Source organism: Silene latifolia, chromosome 2 (genome assembly GCF_048544455.1).
Source record: "Silene latifolia isolate original U9 population chromosome 2, ASM4854445v1, whole genome shotgun sequence".
Classification (NCBI taxonomy): domain Eukaryota; kingdom Viridiplantae; phylum Streptophyta; class Magnoliopsida; order Caryophyllales; family Caryophyllaceae; genus Silene; species Silene latifolia.
This window is the reverse complement of record NC_133527.1, coordinates 13,240,147-13,265,871: the sequence shown is the minus strand read 5'-3', so window position 1 is coordinate 13,265,871 and position 25,725 is coordinate 13,240,147. Positions and strand designations below refer to the sequence as shown.

The 25,725-nt window shown below is 37.0% G+C and overlaps 2 protein-coding genes and 1 non-coding gene across 3 annotated transcripts; 1 reads left to right on the top strand and 2 right to left on the bottom strand.

Moving 5' to 3' along the window:
• The first annotated feature begins 2,160 nt into the window (after positions 1 to 2,160).
• LOC141634260 (glycine-rich domain-containing protein 2-like) lies at positions 2,161 to 5,714 on the top strand. Its single transcript, XM_074446489.1, has 8 exons — positions 2,161 to 2,321; positions 2,464 to 2,581; positions 2,865 to 3,119; positions 3,196 to 3,651; positions 3,898 to 4,403; positions 4,511 to 4,712; positions 4,825 to 4,980; positions 5,067 to 5,714. Exons 1-8 carry the CDS (start codon positions 2,161 to 2,163, stop codon positions 5,712 to 5,714), a joined length of 2,502 nt encoding a protein of 833 aa, XP_074302590.1.
• A 1,536-nt stretch (positions 5,715 to 7,250) lies between these two features.
• On the bottom strand, positions 7,251 to 16,498 carry LOC141634252 (uncharacterized). The gene is made up of 5 exons (XM_074446483.1): positions 16,454 to 16,498; positions 10,651 to 10,710; positions 9,913 to 10,001; positions 9,333 to 9,863; positions 7,251 to 9,220 (listed from the first exon to the last, which is right to left on the bottom strand). The coding sequence occupies exons 1-5, from the start codon at positions 16,496 to 16,498 to the stop codon at positions 7,294 to 7,296; spliced, it is 2,652 nt and encodes an 883-aa protein (XP_074302584.1). The 3' UTR covers positions 7,251 to 7,293.
• Positions 16,499 to 19,436: 2,938 nt separating this feature from the next.
• LOC141645210 (small nucleolar RNA R71) lies at positions 19,437 to 19,543 on the bottom strand. The gene has a single exon (XR_012544794.1). It is a non-coding gene; the product is annotated as a small nucleolar RNA R71 (small nucleolar RNA).
• Between the last annotated feature and the right edge of the window lie 6,182 nt (positions 19,544 to 25,725).

The following is a 25,725-nucleotide window of genomic DNA, read 5'->3' as shown; positions in this document are numbered from 1 at the left end:
CCATGATTTAGACCAATGAATTGTTTGGTTGCATGCAGTGTATAATTCACGAAAATTACCACACAAACAAGACCCTATATTTGTACTTAATTTACATGTTTTAATGTTCATGTGATTTTCAGTGGGTTACGAAACATCCCCGAATGTAGAACAATTAATATGTCTACACAATATTACGATGATCCACATATAATCTAAACAAGTCTCAGTCGATACTACTCGATAGTAATGTGTACTCGATAGTAATGTGTGAGTGTGTGACCCAATAAAATCAACTCAATATACTAGGTAGATCTCTAGCAAGACCTTGCGAGTTGCGACGATCTAAATTTAAATAATAAAATTTCACAATAAATTAGTTAATTGTTAGGACATTTCCAACACGAGTTAGTCTCCTTTAAGGCGGTCTTAACTTAAAGACGAGAAAAATGTAACTATTTTATAATAAAATTGATCATTCAATGATAAAAGTTATAACCAAAATTTTCACTTTTAAATAAAATAAATCAATGGTAACTCTAATATTGAAATATATTTTGAAACAACTAAAATTAGTGTACAAGAGAAAATAATTATGAACTACTCGTAACTAAGAGATCGGAGTACCTACTATGATAATGAGTAACTAACTTTATTATTAAACTTGACCATTTTTATATGTAAATCGTTTTAACCACTCGTACATACATGTTAATTGTTGTATTACTTTTGATAATTATTTTACCTTAAACTGTAAAATAATCTCACAATTAATTTAACATAAGATCGTTTTTCAAGACCGTATTTTGTGATTCACTACTGTTACAAACCTATTATCCCAAAAACTCAAGGGGGATTAACAAGCTCTCCCTAAAATGGAAAATTATCCCCATACTCACATTTCACACACTACATTGCTGTTGAAAAACCCGCAAATTTTGGCTTTGAAAGTCAGACAAGTTGTTAAATCCATCAGTTACAGGGGCAATTTCGTCAATATTTTTTCAAGAATCACATTCTACATGATTTCTGACTAACACTGGACGTTACTAGTAGTAACAAACACTACTATAAAAGGTAGACCATATACTCTGATTTGAGACACAGAAATACAACATCAAACAATTTGAAGTGATATTGCATTGAGAGAGAAATTAATATCATTGTAAGTATTATTTTGTTCTTTAATCGTGTTTTAGTAATTAAGGTTGTGAATTTCATCTTCTTGTTCACTTTTTTTTTATTTCATGTTAATAAGTTAATTAGAGAAATATTATTGAGAATATTTACTAATTATGGTAAATGTGAGTTTGTATATCAATCATTCATGATATATTCTCAACAATTTTTTTTTGGATTATTAATGTGTGCCCTTAGGGCACACGTTAGAAAACCATTTTTATGTATTTTTCTATTTCAATCATATTCTTTTATTTTTTAAAAAGAGATTTCCGTTACTGTTACTTTTTTACGAGGTACATATTGGATAAACCCTGAATATAGGTAAAACTATCTTTATTTTTAGACCCAAAGTGAGTCTTCAAGATCTGACCATTCCTTTTTAAAACTCAGTTTAGATTTTTATATTTTTCACTGTATCTCTTAAAATCATAAACAAGTTTCTATAAGAACTTATTGCTATACTCACATTTTCTATTCATAAGTATAAAATTGAGTTTTTAATTTTTAAGACTTAATTTATGACACATAAACGAAACCGATTTTAAAATTCGGTTTGGTAACTTGTCTTATAAATTAATTTTTTTTCTCAAACCTAAATCGTTTTTTTCCAAACTGGAATTAAATTGAGTTTTCAGTTTTTAAGACCTAATGTAAGAGTGGCAAACAATATCCTCTATTTCATCCCACATAGACCTTATACCCACAATTGGGGATGGGAAAAACCGGTTAACCAAACCAATTTTTATATTCGGTTTTATTACCTGATTAACTGATTTTTTTTACTCCCTGTAAACCAAAACCCAAATCCTGTTAACCACTACTTTTCCGAAACCAAAATCGGATTTCAAACCAGTTTCAATTTTTTTTAGTTCTTATTTCTCAGTACACCGGATATTTTTCATATCGTCACCATAAATATACATAAACTTTAATTTGTAGTCTTTCAATACATTGATCAAACGACATCAATCTTGGATTTTGACGATTCGATAGGGCGTGATGGAAAAAGAACAAGTGAACGCATGGGCTGTGGCACAAAACATTTCAGTGAGTATTGATCTTGTTGAGGCTGCTAAAACTCATCTGAAATTCCTTGATGCATTGGAACACCGTAATCGTTTCTTGTTCGAAGATCATGCCTTACAAAGGGCTGTCTACAGGTAAAATGTTCTTAACTAACCTCCATCATGCAATATAATTTAATAAAAGAAAAATGTGACGCTTAAATCAGTTAAGCATCTTGTACTATGAAGAATTAATTGGTCGTTGAGTTAATATTATTGTCGATGTTGAATCTTTCAGATACAATGCATTTTGGCTTCCTTTGCTCGCCAAACATGAGGAGAACCCTGTTTCTGAAGAGGCATTGATTGTTCCTCTTGACTGTGAATTGATATGGCACTGCCATAGGTTAAACCCGGTATGGTTCTAACTTTAGACTAATATTTTCTCAAAGCCATTCGTTCCAAATAGAAAAACAATAATTCTTGTATAAAACTATTTTTCATAAGTCCTATTGCAAAGCCGGTGATATGTTACCAAAATAACTTGCACCAATCGCTACTTTTTTATGATAAGAGCATCAAAATCGGTTTATATTATTTTATTGTAAAACTGTTCTAACATGAGGCCAGGCTTACTCATATAAAAAATGCTTTATTACTTCTTTAGATTACATCTATATTGGTACATCTATGTTACAGGTCAGGTACAAATTTGATTGTGAGAAGTTGTTTGGAAGAATCCTTACCAACCACAAAGTCATGTCATCCATACAAGCGACATCGAAGAGTACAAGTGAAGATATATGGAGCAAACTGTACCCTGAAGAACCTTATGAGCTTGACTTAGAACGACCATTTTCAGAAGAGAGTTTGCAGAAAAGTTCACAAACTCAAAAATTTACTAATTATGATCTGATTGCTGCAGTTAAAAGACAGATTGGTTTCACTTATCAGGTAATATAAACTTTGTAAAGTAATTAATATTCTTTATGTTTGTATAAGATTACTCAAATATTACATATGTTGGCAGGCATGTCGACCACACATGGCTGACGAACTTTTCCTTAAAGAAGCATCAGCTAGATACAAAGGATTTCTTCATATCATTAGAACAAACAAGAAAATAGGTCTGCAAAGTTTCGGTGTCCCCACTTACGATGTTGATTTGATGTGGCACACACACCAACTGTACCCAGATTCCTATTGCAAAGACATGAAGGAATTGATAGGCGGTGTACTTCCACATATTGACTCTGACCCTGATAAATCAAAAGGGAGTAGACTGGACACTGGATTTAACGAAACTACCCAACGATGGGAACAAACCTTTGGATTCAGCTATTGGAAGGCTGGTGCTATGAGTAGAGGAGATATCCCTACTCCAGTCACGCGTGTTCCCTACAAGTTCAATGTCGATGCTAAGAAATCCATCAAGACCAAAAATTTTGGCCAACATATAAATTTTCCAAATGTGGAGGCTACGGAGGTAAAAACGATTTTCTGACAACCTTATATTTATGATCAAAGTTTTAAAACATGTAAGCATCAAAATTGCACTTGTGGCCCACTTTACACGTAAAAAAATAGGAAGTTAATCTTTGCAACAAATTTCGGAATACTAGATTGATATCGAATTATCTAGTCCTCAATCTTAGTAGATAAAAGTCATTGTTTAAAATTTTTGCTATAATTTAATGATGTTATGAAATAATAATGTAGTTTTCATTAATAGGTATTATTAGAGTTTGTTGATATCAAGAACTTACCAAATGAGCGCAAAGAAAATCTCCTTGTTGCAATCAGTAAGAATCAACCCGATACACTTTTCAAAACCAAGAGATGGTTGGGTATATCATCGGCTTCTAAGGACAAACTCTTTGCTTATTTTGAGTGTGAGTCAGCTGGAGAGTTTCTCTTTGAACTCATGTCGTATTCTCCTACTTCCGATGACCTGAAACCAAAGAGATCATTGAAGCATCTTGGTTCATGCTCTATTTCTTTAAAAGATATGTTGGCTTCCCAGTCTCAACTTTGGACAAATAAATGGCTTTCACTTGATCCTATTTCTGGCGTTGAAAATTCTGAGCCAGTACTACTTCATGTATCTATATCGTTTTCTCCTCCAATGCGCGCACCTCAAGTGTTTCATCTGGCGAGATGTCAACATGTCAAATCTGATTTGGTTGAGACCAGAGTCATGGATTGTAGCGGGAAAAAAGTTTTTAATCTTCAGAAGAGGTAATCTTACTTTTATTTTAATTGTGAAGACAACTTATACTCGGTAAGAATATTACGGTCCATATAAAGATATAAAGATTTAAATATCTTGAAATTATTTTATTTAGGAATATAAGCAAGGATTCTACCAAAGGCCCTTATGATTTGTCGATTGAGGTGTATTACATCACCGCCTCTGGTAAAAAGCATGCACTGGTCGAATATTATGAAAATGAGTGGACCGTGAAAGGAACACATGATTCGTTCAAGCTTCAAAAACGCTCCGAGAATAACGATAGTCTCTTCGAGTTTGCTGGTTATAATAAGATAGTAAGGACTAGCTTCTAACATTTTGTTAATTCATTAGTATAAATAGTGAAATAAAAATCCTAAATCATAGTCCCTTAGAAGTATAATAATTTTCTTCACTGAATTTCTACAGGTGAAACTATTTCCCGGAAGAAGGCTGCAGCCTGGACCCAAGCAATCTAGTGATGAAAAATCAGAACAAGATTTCACGACTATGGTCGAATTCTCTACAGATTATCCTTATGGAAGGGCTGTAGGGTTAATCAACTCAAAATTGCGAACAATCAAGGTTTGTCTTCACTTGAAACCCTGAGTAAATTATTGTTTCCTTTTACATCATTTTATCATTCTTCTCAGCATACTTCATTTAAACAGGCCATGGATGAACTGATAGTCCTACCTAGCATTGCCTTAACATTCATACTATCCGAAAATCTTAGTGGAGATGAGCAAAGTGGTTTCAGTATTGATGGAGAAGAGAAGGTTAATGCTAAAGGATCTTTTTGTTGTGGTATGTGTGCTGATACGGTTGATGAAAAGGTCAATGCTAAAGGATCGGTATGTTGTGGTATTAGCTGTGAGCCGGGTATGGATACAATTTTGAAGTTAGCCCAAACTAAGAAAGTAGGGGACGGAGCCCAATGCATAGGCCAATGTACTAATTGTGGCGACTTGAACATGGTGAGAGCGGATGATTGTATGGACAAGGTGAAAGCTGCTGATTGTATGGACAGGGTGAAAGCAGCTGATTGTATGGACAGGGTGAAAGCTACTGATTGTATGGACAGAGTGAACGCTGGAGCTGATTTCATGGACATTGTGAAAGCTGCTGATTGTATGGACATTGATTGTATGAACATGGTAAAAGCGGCTAAAGGGAACGGAGCCCAATGCATAGGCCAATGTACGAATTGTGGTGACATGGACCCGGTAAAAGGTGCTGATTGTATGGACATGGTGAAAGTTGCTAAGCCGGGAATAGGTGAATGTGATGGTACTGCTGCGATCATTGGGTATGCATAATTGAGATGTAGCACTTTGTTGCTAATATCAGTTCTCATGGTGTGTTTCTGGCAATGTTTAAGAATAAAGCTGGTTATGTTTAAGAATAAGTATTGAAATGTTTAAGAATAAAGTTGTAATGAATAAAAGTCATATTAATCAATTCATATGTGCTAGTGTGACTTCTGAAACGAGATTTTATTTTTGTTCATATGTTCTACTCCGTTTGTCTTGGCTGTTTGTTTACCTTGCGGAGAGAGGATGAGATCATTTGTAGGTATTATTATTATTGCTAAATAACAAGTGGATAATAATGGATGTTCAAGATCAAATTACCCATTAGAAGCATGACTAATATAGAAAGATAAAGAAAATGAATAAGACACCTAAAAATGAAATAGGTAAATAAATGATTGGAAAAGAGGGAGTGTAATTTGCCTTTAGTTGTGAGTTGTTTGACGCCCAAATTGCGCATGACAGCCACTGCCTGTTGACGTACCTCCTCGAAGGTGGTACATGGGTACTTGGTGAGTTCCCTGTACAGATCTGAATCGTGGTGAAGTGATGAGTCATAATTATATACATATTTATGCCTCTCCTTAGTTGTTTTTGATACGGTTTTCGTGCTAGATTATATTATGTACATGCCTTTTATGTTAGAATGTCGATACTTCCGCCATTTGAGGTTTAATGCAGGAATGATGCATTTGAGGAGCAAAGGAATGAAATGGGCATCGCGGAGTGGGCATGAAGGAATACACGAAGTATGGCACGGGAATCCTTAAGAATGAAGGAAGAGAACACTACTACAGATACAGGCTATAACAACGGGTAAAAACCGTTGTAAAAACAAAAAGCGGACGTTGTTAAAGCGGCCGTTGTAAAAGGTATTTACAATGGTTATGTTATTTACTAAAACCGTTGTGGAAACTATTCACAACGGTTAAAAGCCGTTGTTGTTGCGAGTAAGTCGTTGTGGAAAGTTTGACAAAATTTTGGTGGGAAAGGTATAACAACGGTTATAATATAAAAAACCGTTGTTGTATCTTTCCCTCCAAAATTGTGAAGACTTTTAACAATGGTTATACGAAACATAACCGTTATTGAAATTGTTAGTAACAACGGTTCTTATTTTAAAACCTGTTGTTGAATATTGTGCGCGAGTATTTGTGAAAGGTATTTACAACGGTTCTTCTTTTAAAACCTGTTGTTGAATATTATGCGCGGGTATTTGTGAATGGTATTTACAACGGTTTTTGTTTTAGTAACCGTTTTTATTACATTTTCCTAATTTTTTTTAAAATTAAATTTAATTCATGCTATTCAAAATCCTGCATATATGAGAAGCAGCATATATCAGCAGTTGGTTTCATCAGAACTCAATAGATACAATTCGTCTTTCAGATTAATTCATACTAACAACAGCAGCATCGTACTTACAATTTACAACAGCAGCAACATCATAATTCATACTAACAACAATTTACAAAGATCATTCCCAGGGCTGTCTCAAGAAAAATGGAGACCCGGTGCAAAAAAAAAAAAATGAGGCCCAAAAATTACAAAATAAAAAAACGCTTATATAAAATATTAATGCAAACTACAAATTATTTGAAAAACGATTCTTTCGCGTAGTTTTTCTTGAAGCGAATTCCTCTATCAAACAATTATAATCGACTTTCTCCAATAAATCATCTTCTATGGCAATTATTGCTAATCCGGTAAGCCTCTCTTGCAACATTGTAGACCTCATGTAAGATTTCAACAACTTTAACTTGGAAAAACTTCTTTCTGCAGATGCAACTGTTACGGGAATAGTCAACAATATTCGATACGCAATAAATGCATTAGGAAAATACGATTTACGTTTCAAAAATTTCAAAATATCAATAGCTTCCATCTCTTCTTCACTAGGCAATATATCTTTAAGCAACTTTAACTCCATGTACAATTCATTCCCATCAATATCACATTGTTCACCACTTGTAAGTGCTACTTGAAGATCGTCACAACAAGACTTTAATTCAGCATTGTCTAATGTGTGCAACTTACTAGAAGAGAACAAAAAGCCAAAAACATTTTGAAATTCTTCATATTGCTCAAATCTTTTTCTAAGAGAACCAATAGCTTGATCAACAACAAATAAGAAATAGTTCACTCTAAAAGATTCTTCACTAGTTTGAGAAACTACTTCAGATGTGTCATTTTGATTCTCGTCAAATTGTTTTTTCCTTCTAATAACACGTTTCTTTGGAAATACGGGATCAACGTTTAATTCAAGTGCAATTTCCCTAGCAATATTAACGGCGTCATTAAATCCAGATTCCCTATAATCTTCAAAAAATAAAACTAACTTCTTAATATCATCAATTGCCACATCAAGAATCATATTCTTTGATTGCAACTGTTTACTAACAAAATTAATTCTATACAATATTTCATACCAAATAACAAGTGCTACTAAAAACTCAAAGTCACCAAGTTCATTCATGGCCAAGGATTTAGCTTCACTTCTAATTTTACTATCATTATCAGTTTCTCCTACTTGAAGCAAAGCATCACATACCTCTGCAATTTGAAACCTGATTGCTTTAACACTATCGACACGACTTTCCCAACGAGTAGATGAAAATTGCTTTAATGTATATTTTGTTGCATTATTTTTCAATATCTCCCATCTTTTATTAGAATTTGCAAAAATAGTATATATTCGTTGTATTACTCCAAAAAAGTCTTTAGCTTTACCACAACTATTTGCCATATCACACAATGTTAAATTAAGACTATGAGAAGCACAAGGAGTAAAGAATGCTCGAGGATTCACATCTAAAAGTCTTTTTTGTACCCCCTGATTTTTGCCTTTCATATTTGATCCATTATCATAACTTTGTCCTCTTACATCATTCACATCAAGATCAAGAGATTTTAATTCATTTAATAAAACATCAAAAAGTCCTTGTCCAGTTGTATCATTTACACTCAAAAATCCTAAAAATGATTCCTTAATACAGACACAACTTGAAGACACATCAACATATCTCAAAATCAATGACATTTGCTCTTGGTGACTAACATCGGGAGTGCAATCTAGTATCACTGAAAAATATTTTGCTTCTTTCACACTTTTAATAATTTCAGATTTAATAGCGGATGCAACAAGAAGAATTAACTCATTTTGAATGTTATGACCAAGATAATGACTATGAATAGTGTCATTGGTTATACGATGCACATGCTCCTGAATTATAGGGTCAAACCTCGCTAACATTTCAATTAATCCTAAAAAATTTCCATTGCTCTTTTGATATAACTTCCCATTACTACCACGAAAAGCCAAGTTATGTGTTGCTAAATACACCACGACAAATATTATTCTTTCTAACACTTTTTTCCAACGTTCTTTCTCTTTATTTAATGCACTATTCGTCCTTTTATCAATTGTTTGACTCTTTTCAATTCGTTCACGCAAATCATACCAAGCAGTCATATTAACGATGTGTTCAATCCCCATTTCATGTTGTTTAAGTCTAACACAAATATGAGACCAATCTGAAAGACCATCATTAGCTAATTATTTTACAACAAAAACAAAATACTTTATCAAACTCTTTTGAATAGAAAAGCCAATCTCTATCGCACCTTTCTCCATTTGGTAAAACTCTTGTATAACATGTTGATTTAAATCTTCTCCCCGATTGGCCTTTCCGACCTTTTTCAATAGTTAAATCTCTCTTAGGACCGCTTTTGGCTAACATTTTAATCATATCGGAATTAAGCGAATCCCAATTTCTTGGGTCAAACATATCAAAAGTATTATTCATATGACTACCATTTTCGACATCAATTTTTTCTCCTCCTACGTCAAAACCCTCATTATTCTCAACACTATCATTTTCATTCATATCTAAATTATCATCATTATTATTATCCTCATCGTCAATTTTATCATCGTTATTCTTTATAGGCATGTCAAAATCAATAAAAACGGGATTATCACACATTACAACAGTTTCAGTCGCAACAACACCTTCATTATCAGTAATATTTTCACTATTAGAAGTAGACCCTTTCGTAAAAAATTTATCGAGTGCACCTTTTTGAGACTGAACTAACTGTTCTATTCGCTTCTTTTTCTTCCGTTTTTCGGATCCAGAATCAAACTTTCTTATTCTAGGTAACATGAAATTAAAAATAGAGATAAGTAAAGAAACGAAACAACCTTATTGCTGCTTTGATGCCGTATTCCAAAACTATAGTCGGCGTACTCACGACTGTCCGATCTACTATTCTCCGACGACCGACTGCTACCTGCAAATACATTATCATTGAATATTTGAATTCATTAAAATTATAATTAAAATCAGTAGAATTCATTAAGAATATAATGTTAAGACGAAATAATACCTATTTCGATTTCCTTGAAACTCAACTCTAAATCTGAGATTTTGGCAGCCGATTGAAAGTGACAAAGTGACAAAGTTTTGATACTAATACCTTTAATTGAAAACTTTGAATGATTTGGGATGAATTGATTTGAGATAATCATATTTAAAGATTAGGAAAAAAAGAAAAGAAACGTTATAATTTAACTTGGGGAAGGAATTAATTTGGGAAAGGCAATAATTTAATTTGGGGAAGGAGGATTGATGAGTTTGATTGAGAGTTGAATGTGGCGTGGGATTTGGAGTAGTTTCTGATTTGGGTGCTCCGTGTTTCTGATTTAGTTTTACCCTTTTTTTTTTTTTCAATTAACATATGGGTTTGCCAAGTTTGGGCCCCAAAAATTTGAGGCCCAGTGCAAATGCACATAGAGCACCCACTAATAGACGGGCCTGATCATTCCCTAACTTCAACAAAAAATTTACTAAACTGATCTGATCTAAGCTCTAAGCTAAGTATCATGCATTTAGTCTTCATTGCAATGATCTAAGACGTATTTGCCCAACATGTCCCTTACCTCGTCTATTTGCTGCTTTTTGAACTCAGGTAGATGTTGCTGTTGCGCGTTGATTACATACTGCGGAAAAAACAAAGACATACAAGACATTATTGTAACAACATACATCATTATGAAAATTAAACATCAGCTCTAATTTAAAAAAAAAAGTAATAAACACATTATGAAATTACTAACCTTTTCTGAAATAAGGATATATCTTCGCATGATAACCTCCAACATGAACCGACAAACGTAGTATCCACATTGTATGCTATCCGGCTGGCGAGGGACCTATATTATTACATAAAAAACGAAGAGACGAGAAGCCCACATCAGAATCTTGCACTTTAGGTATTGTATTTGCGCACGTATTATTATTAAAGACAGATTTTTGCACTTAAGGTATTGTATTTGAGCACGTACCTCTGTTATCGTAATAAAAGTAGGGCCATCATCAGAATCTTTCGTGGGTTGATCCTCGTTAGCTCTTTTCTTCTCAAAGGCCCTTTTTTTATTAAAAAAAAGGAGGCAGAAACTCATATTATTTTTGGGGCAAAAATGAGCTTTTTGCTATAAATAAAAATTGAAACTTAATGTTATTATAAATAAATCAGTATTATAAACTTACTTAATAATCAAGCCCTTAATGGTTGGTTCTCTATGCAAATAGTCCAACCAAAAAACTTTTTTCTTGCTCGGCATTATGGCTGCTAGCACCCAATGACTCCTACATACATCAAGAGACATCAACATTATTAACAAGTACATATATTAGTTATGAAAATGCAATTGTAGGGGGAAACGTAATGCTAATGATGTATTACCCAATTTCATTATAAGGGGCAAAAACCAGCTTTTTGGTTGTCGCCAATTGCCGAGCAATATAATCTACCCGATCTTCGAACGAAAACATCGGGATATGCATAGATAAAATATAGGGGCACAGGAATCCGTATTGATCACATGGAACCTTGTTCTCGGGGATCACTCTCAATTTCAATATCCTACATTATTACGGTATTAATTCCGGTATTTATAACACTATCTAGTCAGAATATTAGAATATGAAATGATTTATTAAGAAACTTACTTCATCCAAACAAATAGGTGTTGGACATCAATCTCGAGAAGGCCAGCCCAAATAGGAAATGAACAACGGACATGCAGAGTATCTAAAACCCTAAAGAGGAATGAAAATTTAAAACAACAGTCTGATCTTCTAAAATCCTAAACCCTAATAAGAGGAATGAAGTAGAATGCGGGATGATAAACATAACAAAGAAGACGAAAAACAAACAGATGAAAAACAAAAAAGATGGTCGTCTTAAAACCCTAATGACGAAACATAAAAGTGAACATACCTGATGATGATGATGATGATGATAAAGAGAAATAGCAGGATGATAAGGGAAGGCAACAGAATCTGGGCGTCGGAAACTGGGCGACGGCCGGCAACGTGAATGTAAAAAGCGGGGGAGAGAGAATAATAAACTCAGGATACCAACGGTTGAACTGATGTTGTGTGTGTTTGTGTGGTATGCTGTATGTGTTTGTAAATTAGTTTTTTATTAAGATAAACTATTGACAACGGGTCCTTAAAACAAAACCGTTGTGATATGTTAATAACAACGGGTCAATAAAAGTCAACCGTTGTCATAACTTTATTACAACGGCTAAAATATACCCGTTGTAATATATGTTCACCCAATTTGCGCCAAAATGAAATATGTCTAAAAAAGCAATGACAACGGGTAGAAGTACTACACCCGTTGTTGAAAATATTAACAACGGGTAGTGTCACTATAACCATTGTTAATAGTAATAACAACGGGTAATGTCAATGTAACCGTTGTTGAAAGTATTAACAACGGGTAATGTCAATATAACCGTTGTTATTGTTTAACACTTTTTTTTTTAAATTACTGTAATTCCATTACAGTCCAAACCTGTAACAATACATACTGTAACAGCAGAAGCACTATATACTGCAACATTATTCAGCAATTTCAACAACAGCATCCACATCTAATAATAAGATCAAGAAAATAAGACAAAAACACCAGAATGCATATTGCATATCTACAGGATTTACCATGCCATGCAAATTTGGGAATCTTTAACAATGACCATGGCTTTTATTGGCTTTTTAAAGCTACCAAAAGCTAAAGACAACATACATACACTCCAGCAACACATCTCAAACTTGCTATAAATTCAGAAAAGATGCATCCCATTAGCTCAGTATCCATTAGCTCCCCACAACTCACAAATAAACCATCAAATTTGCTCCCCACAACTCAGAAAAGAAGCATTCCTATAAATTCTGAAAATGACTCAAAATGTTGGTCGTCCATATCACTGTGTCCTGATGAATGCCCCGGGCCACATAGATATAGACAATGGAAAATTTGCTGCCAAAAGCTTTAATCCTTTGAGGAATAAGCTTATTGAGCTGGGATACTCGGTAAGCAAAGTTAAGCCACAATGTGGGCCATGGGGATTCAAAGGGAGTCTACTCATTCAGTTTGGAACATCACCTGCACATGCAGAATCAGCATTTAAGCTTGACATGATGTTTCAACTCAGAGGCCATGGCAGGAACGACTGGAATGCTCCGAATAGATCAACAGTGGAACCATACATCTGGGTAGCCACAGACTCGGATGCCGAACTTCTGAAGAATACCTTGGACTATGTCCAAGTGCCGTACGCGACCATCTTTGATGGGCAACAGTCGGCCAGGTCAGAAAGCGTCGATGCCTACCACCAGGTTGTGGCTGTTTTCCAAGCAATGTACCCCTAAAACCCCTAGAAAATGTGTCAGTGTCTATGGCTGAAACTTCCAAGCAACCTCGTGTGTTATTTGTTCAGTGTCAAGCTGTGTGTGTCTGTATCAGTGCTTTACGTTTGTATTAAATATGCAGTTCCTAAATGCAAATCTGTTCAGTGGAGATAGTTATTCAAAAAATAAAAAAAACTAAAAGGAAGATATATATATTTAAAAAATAAAAATAAAAATAAAAGCTAATAACTTACATTATAGACCAACTCAGGATCGGGGACGTTTCTTGGATGTCATAGTTTCTTCGTTAACCCAAATACCTTCACCATGGTCATTACGCATATAGATGCTTTTAGTGTCCTCATGATCAGTGTCAACATCGTCGAAATAAGATATAGTGGTAGAGTGATCCATTCCCTCAAAAATGACATCTTGATCATCATCTCCATTATCGAATGGACTACTCCTTCTACTCCTTATAGACAGTACAACAGACCACTTCTTATCCATAGGATCGGTGACATAGAACACTTGTTTAGCTTGGGATGCCATTATGAAAGGATCATCCTTATTATTGCCAACCTTACCCAGATTGACCAACGTAAATCCCATCTTATCCTTTCGGACACAATGGATGTTGTTATCAACCCAGTTACATCGAAACAAAGGCATTGTGAAATCAATGTAATCTAATACCAATATTTCTTGAATAACACCATAATAAAGACATTTTCCCCAAATAGGCTTTTTATCTTTTGAAGTAGCAAAGTGCATTGCCTCAAATTCAGAACTCACACCACTATTTTGCATTGTGCTCAACTCATCTTGCTCGCGAGTGTAAAAAGTATATCCATTAATGGCAAAACTGCTGTAAAAGGTGACCCTGACATTTGGACCTAAACCAAGACGTAGTAACCTAGGAGAGATGTCATCACCAGTTTGATTCGTACACTCTAAGACAATATTCCTAAACCAGTCTCCAAACGTCTTCGTATGCTCGTTTGCAATCCACTTCTCGGTCTTGTTTGGGTGATCGTATTTGAGCTTATCTTTGTGTTATTGAATATAAGGTTGCACCTCATCTTCGTTGTTTAGCACATACGTATGTGCTAAATGCAACATTTCACGTGTCACAATTTTTTCAACCCGGTCCCTAATACCTTTTCCGGTCATCCAGTCGCTATGACGATTCTTAGGAACGCCAATCAACTCCTCAAGGGAGAGATGAGCGTAACAATATGAAAGAGCTTCGTCTAAAATAGCGCGTTCAGCAATACAACCTTCCAGACGATACCGATTAGATGTATAGTCCTTGTAGACTTTCATCAATCTTTAGAATGGATACTGGTATCTCAAGTACACGGACCCAAGGTACAAAATCTCCCTAACCAAGTGAATGGTCAGATGAATCATGATAGTGAAGAAAGAGGGTGGAAAATACATTTACAACTGACAAAGAGAGGTTACAACGAGGTCCTGCAATGAATCCGCGTCATCGGGATCGATGACTTTCTCGCATATGGACTGGAAGAAGAGACAGAATCTAGTTATAGCATATCTTACCTTTTCAGGTAAAATGGAATGAATAGCCACAGGTAGTAATTGTTGCATCAAAGTGTGACAATCATGTGACTTTAACCCGGTGAGTTTTAGGTCTTGCATCGACACTAGGCTTTTGATGTTCGACTAATAACCATGTGGCACTTTAATTCCATTCAAGCATGCACATAACTCTTTTTTCTCATTCCGTGAAAGGGTATAAGCTGCTGGCGGTAAAAATGTACGATTACCTCTCTTCTGTGGTGCCAACTCTAGCCTAATACCCATCATTTTCATATCTTCCCTAGCTGCGGCGTTATCCTTTGTTTTACCGGGAACATTCAGAAGGGTATTGATAATATTATCACGGACATTTTTCTCAATGAGCATGAAATCGAGGCAATGCCTGACCTCCAGGTAAGGCCAATATAGAAGTTTATCAAAAAATATGGATCTTTTCTTATACCCACGAGTAGACAATTTAGAGCCGCGCGCGCTCTTCTTCCCATAATCTATCTCAATGTGCTTTACTTTCTGATAAACTTTATGCCCACTCAAAATTCTAGGAGGTGGACGAAGTTCTTGTCTTCCATTGAATGCTTTCTGCATCTTGCGATAACAATGGTCATGATACAAGAACCTCCTATTTCCCATATACACATTCTTACGAGAAGACTTCAAGTATTCAGACTCGATATCCTCCCCACACAATGGACAAGCCTCTTTCCCATGAACTGTGTGCCCAGAAAGGTCGCCATAAGCCGGATAGTCAGATATTGTACACAATAACATCGCTCTCAAATTGAAAGTTTCGTTCTTATATGCATCAAATACTTCTATCCCACTATCCCACAACATTCTCAAATCATCTAGAAGAGGTTCCAAATAGACATCTATATCAGTTTCAGGTTGTTTAAGGCCGGAAATTAACAACGACAACATCAAATACTTTCTTTTCATGCACACATATGGAGGTAAGTTATAAATAGCCAACACTACTGGCCAAGTACTATGTTGGCTACTCATGTTTCCGTGTGGGTTCATTCCATCAGTAGACAACGCTAGACGTAAGTTTCTAGGTTCATTGACGAACTCGGGATACTTAGCGTCGAACGATTTTCATTGCATACCATCTGTCGGGTGTCTTAGATTTCCATCATTTATTCTTCCAGTTTTATGCCAAGTTAACATTTTTGAATCATCGGGATTCGCATATATCCTTATCACTCTTGGTATCAATGGAAAATACCACAACACCTTAGCCGGGATCCCTTACTTATCCTTATAACGCCACTCCAAACATTTAGGGCAATTGGTTAAGTTTTGATATAATTTCCGATACAATATGCAATCATTTGGACATGCATGTATTTTCTCATATTTCATACCCACTCCTCTTATTAGTTATTTAGCCTCATATGTCTTAACAGGTAGAACATTACCATCTGGAAGCAACTCCTTTATCAAGGCTAAAAAACTAGTGAAACACGTGTCACTCACCCCATTTGCCCCTTTGATATTATACAAGTTCACCACAGCCGACATTTTTGTGAACTTACAACCAGGATACAGAGGTGCTTTAGACTCACACAACTTCTCATACATGTTGTTAAGGTTATCCCAATTAATAGTGTCATCACCTACATCTTCAAAAGCATTCGACTCATCATCATTCTCTTCATTATCTATAGACCCAATATTCAACTTGTCTGCTTCCAACTCTTCCAACTCAAAAAACTCGGCAAACTCAGGATCATCAGTTAGACTTTCGTATACCTCAACATCATCTTCTTCAAGGCTATTCACGTCCTCTAATAATGGTTCCCCATGAAAAATACAACGTGTATAGGATCGACTAAATCTCCACTTTTCTAGGTGTATTTTAACGTCCGGAAAAGCCATATACCTAATATTACCACATCTTTCACAAGGACATGGAATACTAGAAGAACCTTTCAAAATTGTTCGCAACGACTTCATAAAATTCAGTTAAACCATCCTTATAGTTGGGGTCACTCATATTTGCAGCAATCATCCAAGTTCGAGTCATTTTTCTACATTCGTAATATATAGGCAACTAATTCAGAAAATCCAATAATAGGCAAACAAATAAACGAAATTCAGGAAATCAATTAAGCTAACAAATTAGATAATACCCAAAAAATTCACAAATTCAAAAATTGAACAATCCTATATCTATATATAGCTTGAAAATCTTAATAAGAAATAGTTAATAAGCTAAGAAACATATATACCTGATTGATAAACACGATGAGGGAGAGAAGACGGTGACGGAGATGAAGACAGAGAGATGATCAGGGAGGAATGGAGGATGATATTTGTGTAGCAGTATTAGCTTGTGTTTGTGTTTTGTAGCGTATAGCAGAATAAAGCGATCTGTTGTTCTTTAGATCTTCATAACTTCAATAACAACGGTTATTGCGTCTACAACCGTTGTTAAAACTTAATAACAACGGGTTCTAATACAACCGTTGTAATTACTTTTCCCAAATTTTGCGCCAAATTTTTAACAACGGTTATAATGTATTACAGAGTAAACTGTTGTTATTAGTTTTTATATTAACAACGGTTGTGCAAGTGTGACCCATTGTTAAAACCAATAACAACGGTTAATAACACATAACCGTTGTTATTAAGTTTAGTAAAATTTCGCGCAAAGATAATTATCCATTCTACAACGTCTTTTGGTGATTTTCGTGAATAAGCGTTGTTAAAGGGCCGTTGTAGTTGCCTGGATTTGTAGTAGTGGAAGTTAAGAAGACAACACGAAGAAAAGAGCTGAATCAGAGTGGTGCCTCGATCAACTACACCTAGGCTCGATCGAGGAGGCTATGTACTCGATTGAGTATCCATAGACTCGATCGAGGAACCAATTGTTTCCAACTTTTCCGCAAATTTCCTTAAGTCGGTTATGTTTTACTATAAATACCCAAATCGTACCCTAGTTTATTTTTATGTCTTATTTTACCTAGTTTCGTATAGCTACTCTAAAAACTCTCTTAGAATACTTTTAGTTTAGTTTATTATTCTTACTTCCGGATCTAAGCATTCCTTTAATTACGGTATTAATCTTTCCTCAATTATTATTATTCAATCGTTATTCATCTTTTATTATTGTTCATCATGTTTCTTATTATTGCTATTGTTGTTCTTCCCTTTAGTATGAGTAGCTAAGCCTTTAATTTAGGGTGAAAGGGAATCTAGGTTGTTAGAAAAGGGTTATTAATGAATTGATTGGTAAATTGCTTTTGATTGTTGTTTAATTATCGTCTTAAATCTAGTTGATTAATTACCGATCAGAATTGATTAATTAGTCTTGCATAAACTAGGATTTTCACCGACCGGGTTAAGACTAATATAGGCCACGATAATTGAATTAGACCGACTTAATAATAGCGATTGTATGTTAAGTTTAGATCTAAAAAGACATATTAGAATTGATCGATCATATGAGTTTCAACAATATAAATTGGTCAATCAATGAATTAAGCCTTACCCTTGGATGACTACCTAGTGAACCCGATCCCTAGACTATTTTAACATATTTGAATCAATCATTATTTCACTTGCGATTAGTTGTTAGCATTTAAACCAATCAAACCCCATAAATTTGTTACTTCGAGATGAACTTAAATATAAACAAATCAGAGTAATTACCTTGCCTCATTGTGGATACGATACCCTACTTACCGCTAGCTATTTGTTAGTAGTATTATAGGATTTATTTTGACGAAGGCAAAATGACTGAAATTAACCTTCTCAAATTTGGCGCCGTTGCCGGGGAGGCAACAATTTTTCTGTTTGTTTTTGTTTATTTTTGTCTTTTGTCTTAGGGAGCATCAGTTCCTTGAGACAGTTTCATATTTTCTTGTTGTTTTCGTGTATGCCCAGGTCTAACAGGTTAGAGATTGTACCTTTTCATCCCGAGCTAGAGAAGGCTTTTCGCTACAGACGAAAATTTCAAAGAGAAATAAGTCAAGTGGAAGACTTGAGTACACTTGACTATGAGCGGTATACTTTCGCAAAAGATTCGTCCTTCGAAGAAGACACACTTATTTCTGCACCTGTTACTCCTACAACATTAAAGATGCCGACCTTGGCAAGTCACTCCGAACCCACGGTTGATTCGATTCCTAAAGTCTTCAAGCTCCCTACCACTGATAAGGGGACTTTTGAGATCAAGCCTTCCTATATAAGCCTAGTAGAGAGAAATATGTTTGGAGGAAAGGCAGGAGAAGACCCCGCCAAGCACATGGAGAAATTAGTCAAATATTGTTGTTCCATTCTTTTGACAGCTGGGGTGACTCAAGATCAAGTGAAACAAACTCTCTTTCCTTTCTCTCTGAGAGATGATGCAGTAGAGTGGTTGCATGACTTGGATATGGAGGCTGATTTAATCAGTAACTGGACTTCACAAGCTCTTGCATTCTACAAGAGGTATTTTCCACCACAGAAAACTAATGTTCTTAGAAGTCAGATCACGAGTTTTAAGCAAGGTCCAACCGAATATTTTAATGAAGCTTGGGTTCGTTTCAAATGGCTAGTTCGATCCGTCCCCCATCATGGCTTCCAGATTTGATTTCTTTGCAACCCGTTTTACAATGTGTTGTATGATTATCACATAGCTTTACTTAACTCAGCTGCCAATGGAATATTCTAGAATAATATTAATGACGGTTATGCTTGGAAGTTGATTGATCAGATAGCTACTCACACAGCTGAGTATGGTAACCCCAGAGGTAGTAAGAGAGGAAGTGGTTCAAAAAATGTTGTTGTGGAGCAGCTGGAGGCCTTAACGGCTCAAATAGCCGAATTGAAGACTACTCAGTCTTTGGCTAATAAGCAAGAAACGGTCCATGCAATGATTAATCAAGAGGTGTCCTGTGAGAGATGTGGGATAAATGGTAACACTACGGCCAAGTGTATGAGTACTATTCAACAAGTTTATGCCTTCCAGTCATTCAAGCAAGACACTCCTTATTCTAACTTCTTCCTTGAAAGGAGTCATAATGCTTTTGCTCAAGCCCCACCGCAGAATACGTACATTATTCCTCCAAATCGTGGTAACCAACCACAAGGAAACTTTATTCTGCAAAATCAAGGAGGTTTTCAACAGATACTACCTCCTCCTCAAGCTCCAAGTAATGAGATGGCCAAGATGAAAGCTCTTTTGCAACAAAGTTTGTTGATTCAACAAAAGCAAACGGCTCAGATTTCCGAACTTATGGCTCACAACAAGATGTTGGATACTCAAGTTGCTCAAATGGCGGCTCAAAATCCTTCAAAACAGTCCGATAATATTCCTCCTCAAGGTAAACAAGCACATGAGCAAGTTAATGCTATTTCTTTGAGGAGCGGTACTACTTATCAAAGTCCGGACGTTCCCTTTAATGAAGAGGAAGTCCCTTATATGCATCCTAAGGGATTGGATAATCTCGAGTTGAGTGATGACGAGAAATAGATTTGCAAAGATCAAACATGGGATAAGTGAAAAGACGAAAAAACGAGGACTGACGAGAGTACTCGATCGATCCTGTAATACCCGCCCTGTTTAAGGACCCCTTGACTGACCATTTGACCATAGAAGACCCGTAGGAAGGGATGAGAGAGAGGATAAATGACCTACGTATCTGTTTATTCGATCTAGTAGGGGCTACTCGGCCGAATAGTGGTAACACTCGACCGAGTATGGCTTCCTCGTCCGAGTATGAAAGTACTCGACCGAGTATCGCCGCTGTTGACGCATTATTATAAAACGCAAGTTTGTAAACCTTATTTCATTTTCGACGGTTCTCTACCTTTCTAACCCTAATATATATATATATATATATATATATATATATATATATATATATATATATATATATATATATATATATATATATATATATCTCCTACCTATCACCCACATCTCTATACTCTCTCACCTAGCCTAGACACTAACCAGAGAAGGGGGAATGGTTCATGCTTGGAGTCTTCGAGTTGGGATGTCTTTGCTGTCTACTTCGGTACGCGTCTTAAAGTAAGTCGTTGTTTCGTTGTTGTCTTTGAATAGGTTTTGGGGTAGTCAAGTGATAGAATGCGGTTATTACTTGTAGGGTTCACCTCAGAGTCTTGCCTGGCTAGCTTCTGGATGCATTTTCATGGATTAGCTATAAGATAGGGTTTTCCTACTCAGTTTACTGTTTAATTGATTTTAGATTGTGTGGTAATTGTTGTACGATTGATATTGTGATTATCTGCTATTGTTGGATTGGAGTTAGAGGTTGTGTTGTGATGGTTGATGATGATGTTCACGGGGTGCATCCTCGGCTGAGTGGAGTCACTTGCGGGAGTGGCTTTACGCCCTAGTTTCGCCCTTTATGGAACCCGTCACAGGAGGGGACATGCACATTAATGAACAGGGTTATCACTCATTGATGAGCGGGGCTTAGGTGGGTACGGCTGCGGTCCCCCACGGGCAGGCTACACACTTTAGTGTGTAGTCAGTTACGTGATGAGATTGGGAGTTGGAGATGGATGATGTGATAGTTGTTTATGTTTATCTTACTTTGTCTTATCTTGATTGTTCAGTAAAATGACCCCGTGTTGTGTTTTAAAACTGTGGTGATCCATTCGGGGATGGTAAGCAGTTGGCTTAGTAGGTACAGCTAGTCTTGATGCTTGCGGTACATGGAAAGGAATCGAGTCATCACACTACCGAAGTAGAAGTCACCATCACTCATACTTAGTAGTCTTTATAGTTATTCATGTTGTATCTTGCCACGCTGTTCTGCGATGTAAAGTCTTAAGTTGTTTAATAAATGATCTTCTATTATTCATTTTATCTACTACCTCGGACAACCGAGATGGTAGCACCTTCATACACTGGGGTGGTCCTCGGTAAGGCACCTTGGTGTACGGGTGTGTTACAAAGTGGTATCAGAGCGATGATTTTGGAACCTGAACCAATGAACCAAATGAATATAGGGTGTCAAATTCAAATGAACCTGGTCTATGTGTGTTGGGAGCCTCTTATGTCGGTTTCGGGTGAGAAGGCGCCATCATCTCAGAATCCTGGCCCCAATCATACTTAAGCCAGCCACCGTGGAAGAGTAGATTATAAGAGTGTCTCTATGCCAGTGTATGTGTCTATTGTGCGTGTTTATAGTAGCCTATGTGGTAACGTGGGAACCATGGTGTATTTAAAACTATAGGTGTGGTACTTGTAAATTTGTGTGATGAAATGATATGAGGATTGCGTAAGTTGAGTATGGCGATGTATGATAAGTGAATTGCGTAGTTGAATATGATAGACCTCGTTCATCACATGTGCTTTTTATGCGGTTTTCAAAAGGATAATGAAGTATCGGATAGGTATAGAGTTACAGGGTAAGGTATGCTGACGTAAGTTTATAGCTCGACCCTATCTACTATATAGTTAAGATAGATTGTGTATATTAGTTGTAGCATGGATTGTTTGCTACGGTTATGTGCATAGTAAGATGTGTCGCTCATAAATATCATCATGAAATTTTATTATTTATGACGTGCCTTGTTGTGATAGAATTAGGGTCTAACAGTGACGAGCCCGATTAAGTGAAACTCCGAACAAATTTTGTTGTTTTGCAGGATTTCTCTTTGTAAGTTAAAATTTCGTTCCTGTTCTGTTGAACTCGGCCGAGTAGAGTTGACACTCGACCGAGTAGACCATACTTGGCCGAGTAAAGAGGCACTCGATCGAGTATTTAGAATGACAGATTATACGTGCTACTGATCTCTGAATACTCGACCAAGCAGACCAAATACTCGACCGAGTAAACCCAAACTCGACCGAGTACCCGTTTATCGCGGCTCGGCTCGATTAATTTCGAAAACCCTATAACTTCTCTTCTTTCCTTATTTCTGCCTCATAGCCTTTCACTTTGCTCAAAACTCTTCAAATTCCTTTCTCTCTCAAAACACTTGGGTGATTCTTGGTTGTGATTGCTCTTGGATTTCTTCTTACTTGTTCAAAACCTCAATCAAGGTAAAGTACTCAATCATTTTCCTCCACTTTGCTTTAAATTTACGGTAAAATTTGTTCAAAAATTTCGAACCTTTAACTCTTGTAATCCAAGTTTATGTGCTTCCACTTTGATATTTTGGGTTCTAATTGCTCTTAAACACCGCCTATGTATACTCTAAAACGGTTTTATGCTTGAAATCGCCCATCTTATGTTACCAAATTTTTCTAGGGTTTGCTTCAAGTTTGATTTTTGGTCCCTTAAGTTGCCTTAGGATGTTCCTTAAGAGTTAGTTGATGATAAAATGCTTCTCTTGGTTAGTATGACTTGTATTTTGTGAGAAAAATCTGTATTAAAACTTCTTCTTAAAAGTGTATAATTCGAAAAACAGTCCTTCTATGGCAAAATTTTGGAAAAATCCTTGTTGAATTCATCTTTTTGCAGCATGCCAAAAGCAAGAGCCCCAGCTAAGAAGCGGACTCGCGCCAATGTTCAATTCGAAACGGGTCAATCTAGCCAATAACCCGTTGTTCCTCCGGTGGACGAATATCCATCGGTAATTTTCTCTGACTTTAAGCAGCGAGCTACTTTTGTGACCTTGATGGGTCGGACCGTGAGGCCGACATGTTGTGTGAATCCCGACATCTTGGAGACCTTGGTGGTTAAAGGGGATATCGTGCACATCTTTGAGATCTTGGGTATGGAGGGACTCTACCACCTACGCAAGAAGTCCTACCCGTATCTGACCCTGGAGTTTTTCAGCTCCTTTGTGTATGACGTAAAGGGGAAAATCGTTTATTTCTGTCTCATGAACGAGGATCATAACCTAACCCTTGATGAGTTTGCCGGCCACCTTGGCCTAGAGACGGAGAAAGAGGGGTACATTAGTGATGTGGCAAAGAACAGTGGGGCACTCCACTACCTACCTTACCTGACTGGCCGACCCGTTCCTAGTAAGAGTGCCATGTTGATCAAATACGTTCAGCATGTGTCACTCCGTATGTTTCTTAGGATGATGACTTGCCTTTTGTTCGGGAAGGATGATGTGAGTAAGCTGAACTCTCATGAGGTCATATTGTTGATGTCCTATCTTAACCTTCACCGGGGGGAGCCTTTTTACTATAGTGCTCCCAGGGTCGTATGCTCTAGTTTGGACCATATGGCACGGTCTTCGAACCGTCACATTTCGTATGGAGATATAGGACCCGCTTGGCTCAGAGGCTGACTGATTTTGAGGCTCCACCTACGTTGGGTACTGGGTTGTTTGAGTCCGTCCCTACGATGGATGAGAATTATTGGTGTCATAACAAGTGGCTTAAGAGGTTAGAGGATGGGTCGTATGCATGGAGAGTGAAAGGATCCATGTGGATGGTGCTTCCCGATCCCGAGCACCTACCCGTGATTGACCATTTGGCTGAGTATGACCCGGGGAGTGGTGAGCCTAGACCTGAGCCTCAATTTTACTTGATCGACCCCTCCATCCTCCATGACTTACCCGAGCCTATCTCCGTGACGGAGAAGTGGCCGATCGCTCCCCCGCCACGTGAGCGTCGTAGAGGGAGAGCATCTAGAGTGGACGAGGTTGAGACTGAGCCTTCTTTCTCTACACCGAGCTTTTACCCATCATAGTACTCGCCCTACCCTACCGTCCACGACCCTAGGATGCAGGTTAGTGACCTGACTGAGCGGATCTCGACTACTTTGGTGCTCCATGGCATGCACGAGAAGGCCTACAACCAGGGTATAGGGACAGAGTTGGCACAACCCATTTGGTGGAGAGTACCCGGAGTGGACACGGGAGTCTTCCATAGTTACGGAGTTCATCCTAGCTTTTGGAGACCAGCAGAGGAAACCAAGTTTGGCTGCCTCGCGGGACCGTGGGGAGCCAACTATGGCAGTCTGCTAGGCGAGGCAAGGAGATGGATCGGCGATGGAGGATACTCAGTTGGAGATTTTCAGGGAGCAGGAACATCTGTAGCAGGTACATCAAGCACCGGAGGCGGTGAGGAGATGGAGGAGGGTGCGGATATTTGATTCCGCTTTATTTCTAGACTTGTTTCTCGGTTGTTGTTGGATATTTGCTATACTTTATTGCACTCTTTTATTTTGCGATGTTGTAATCGACCATAAGGCCCCTACTTGCTTTTAGTACTACGTTGAGTTATTTGGATTGGGACTTTGAGTAGGTGTTAGACATCTCACCGGTTGCAGGTTCGAATTTGAATGTTGTGTGTTATAGGAGCCGAGAATTCGCTTTCTGCCCTGGAAAATTCGGCCGAGCATGCCAATACTGATCGAGTATCGTGTACTCGACCGATTACTTAAAGATACTCGGCCGAGTATCTGGATATTACGGTCCTTCGTTGTTTGAAATTGTTATGGAATTAATTGGGTAACTATTCTTGGTACATACATGCTTCAATGTTTTAGTGTCGTGTTCGGACCTCAGGATATGCACTTTGTTTATATGATAATGATATACGATCAAAATCTGAGTGAGACAGTAATGGTAAAATAAGATCTGGGATGCGAGTGTTGGTGATAATCAGTGTTGACTGGATGACAACAATATCATCATGGTCCGTATACATACTATTCGCATTTCTTTGTTCATGTGGCATGTCTTGCCTTCTTAAGTTGCATGAATAGAGTGGTTGGTTACATACATTATGGGCGCGCCGTACTTGTCTTGTGATAGGATATATGTTCCATGATTGTTGTCTTCTTGCATATGTATAAGTTTGGTGGATGGGTAGAATGAACTTC

Bases quoted from the DNA above. Each gene is read 5' to 3' on its own strand.
- LOC141634252 (XM_074446483.1), bottom strand. From the start codon at position 16,498: ATGTCGGCTGTGGTGAACTTGTATAATATCAAAGGGGCAAATGGG. The intron at 9,864-9,912 runs GTTGTTTCGTTT...CATGTTACCTAG, and splicing joins GGCATCAAAGCAGCAATAAG to AATAAGAAAGTTTGATTCTG. The intron at 9,221-9,332 runs GTGCGATAGAGA...TATTTGTGTTAG, and splicing joins GTTTTACCAAATGGAGAAAG to ACTTAAACAACATGAAATGG.
- LOC141634260 (XM_074446489.1), top strand. From the start codon at position 2,161: ATGGAAAAAGAACAAGTGAACGCATGGGCTGTGGCACAAAACATTTCA. The intron at 3,652-3,897 runs GTAAAAACGATT...TTTCATTAATAG, and splicing joins CAAATGTGGAGGCTACGGAG to GTATTATTAGAGTTTGTTGA. The intron at 4,981-5,066 runs GTTTGTCTTCAC...TCATTTAAACAG, and splicing joins CAAAATTGCGAACAATCAAG to GCCATGGATGAACTGATAGT.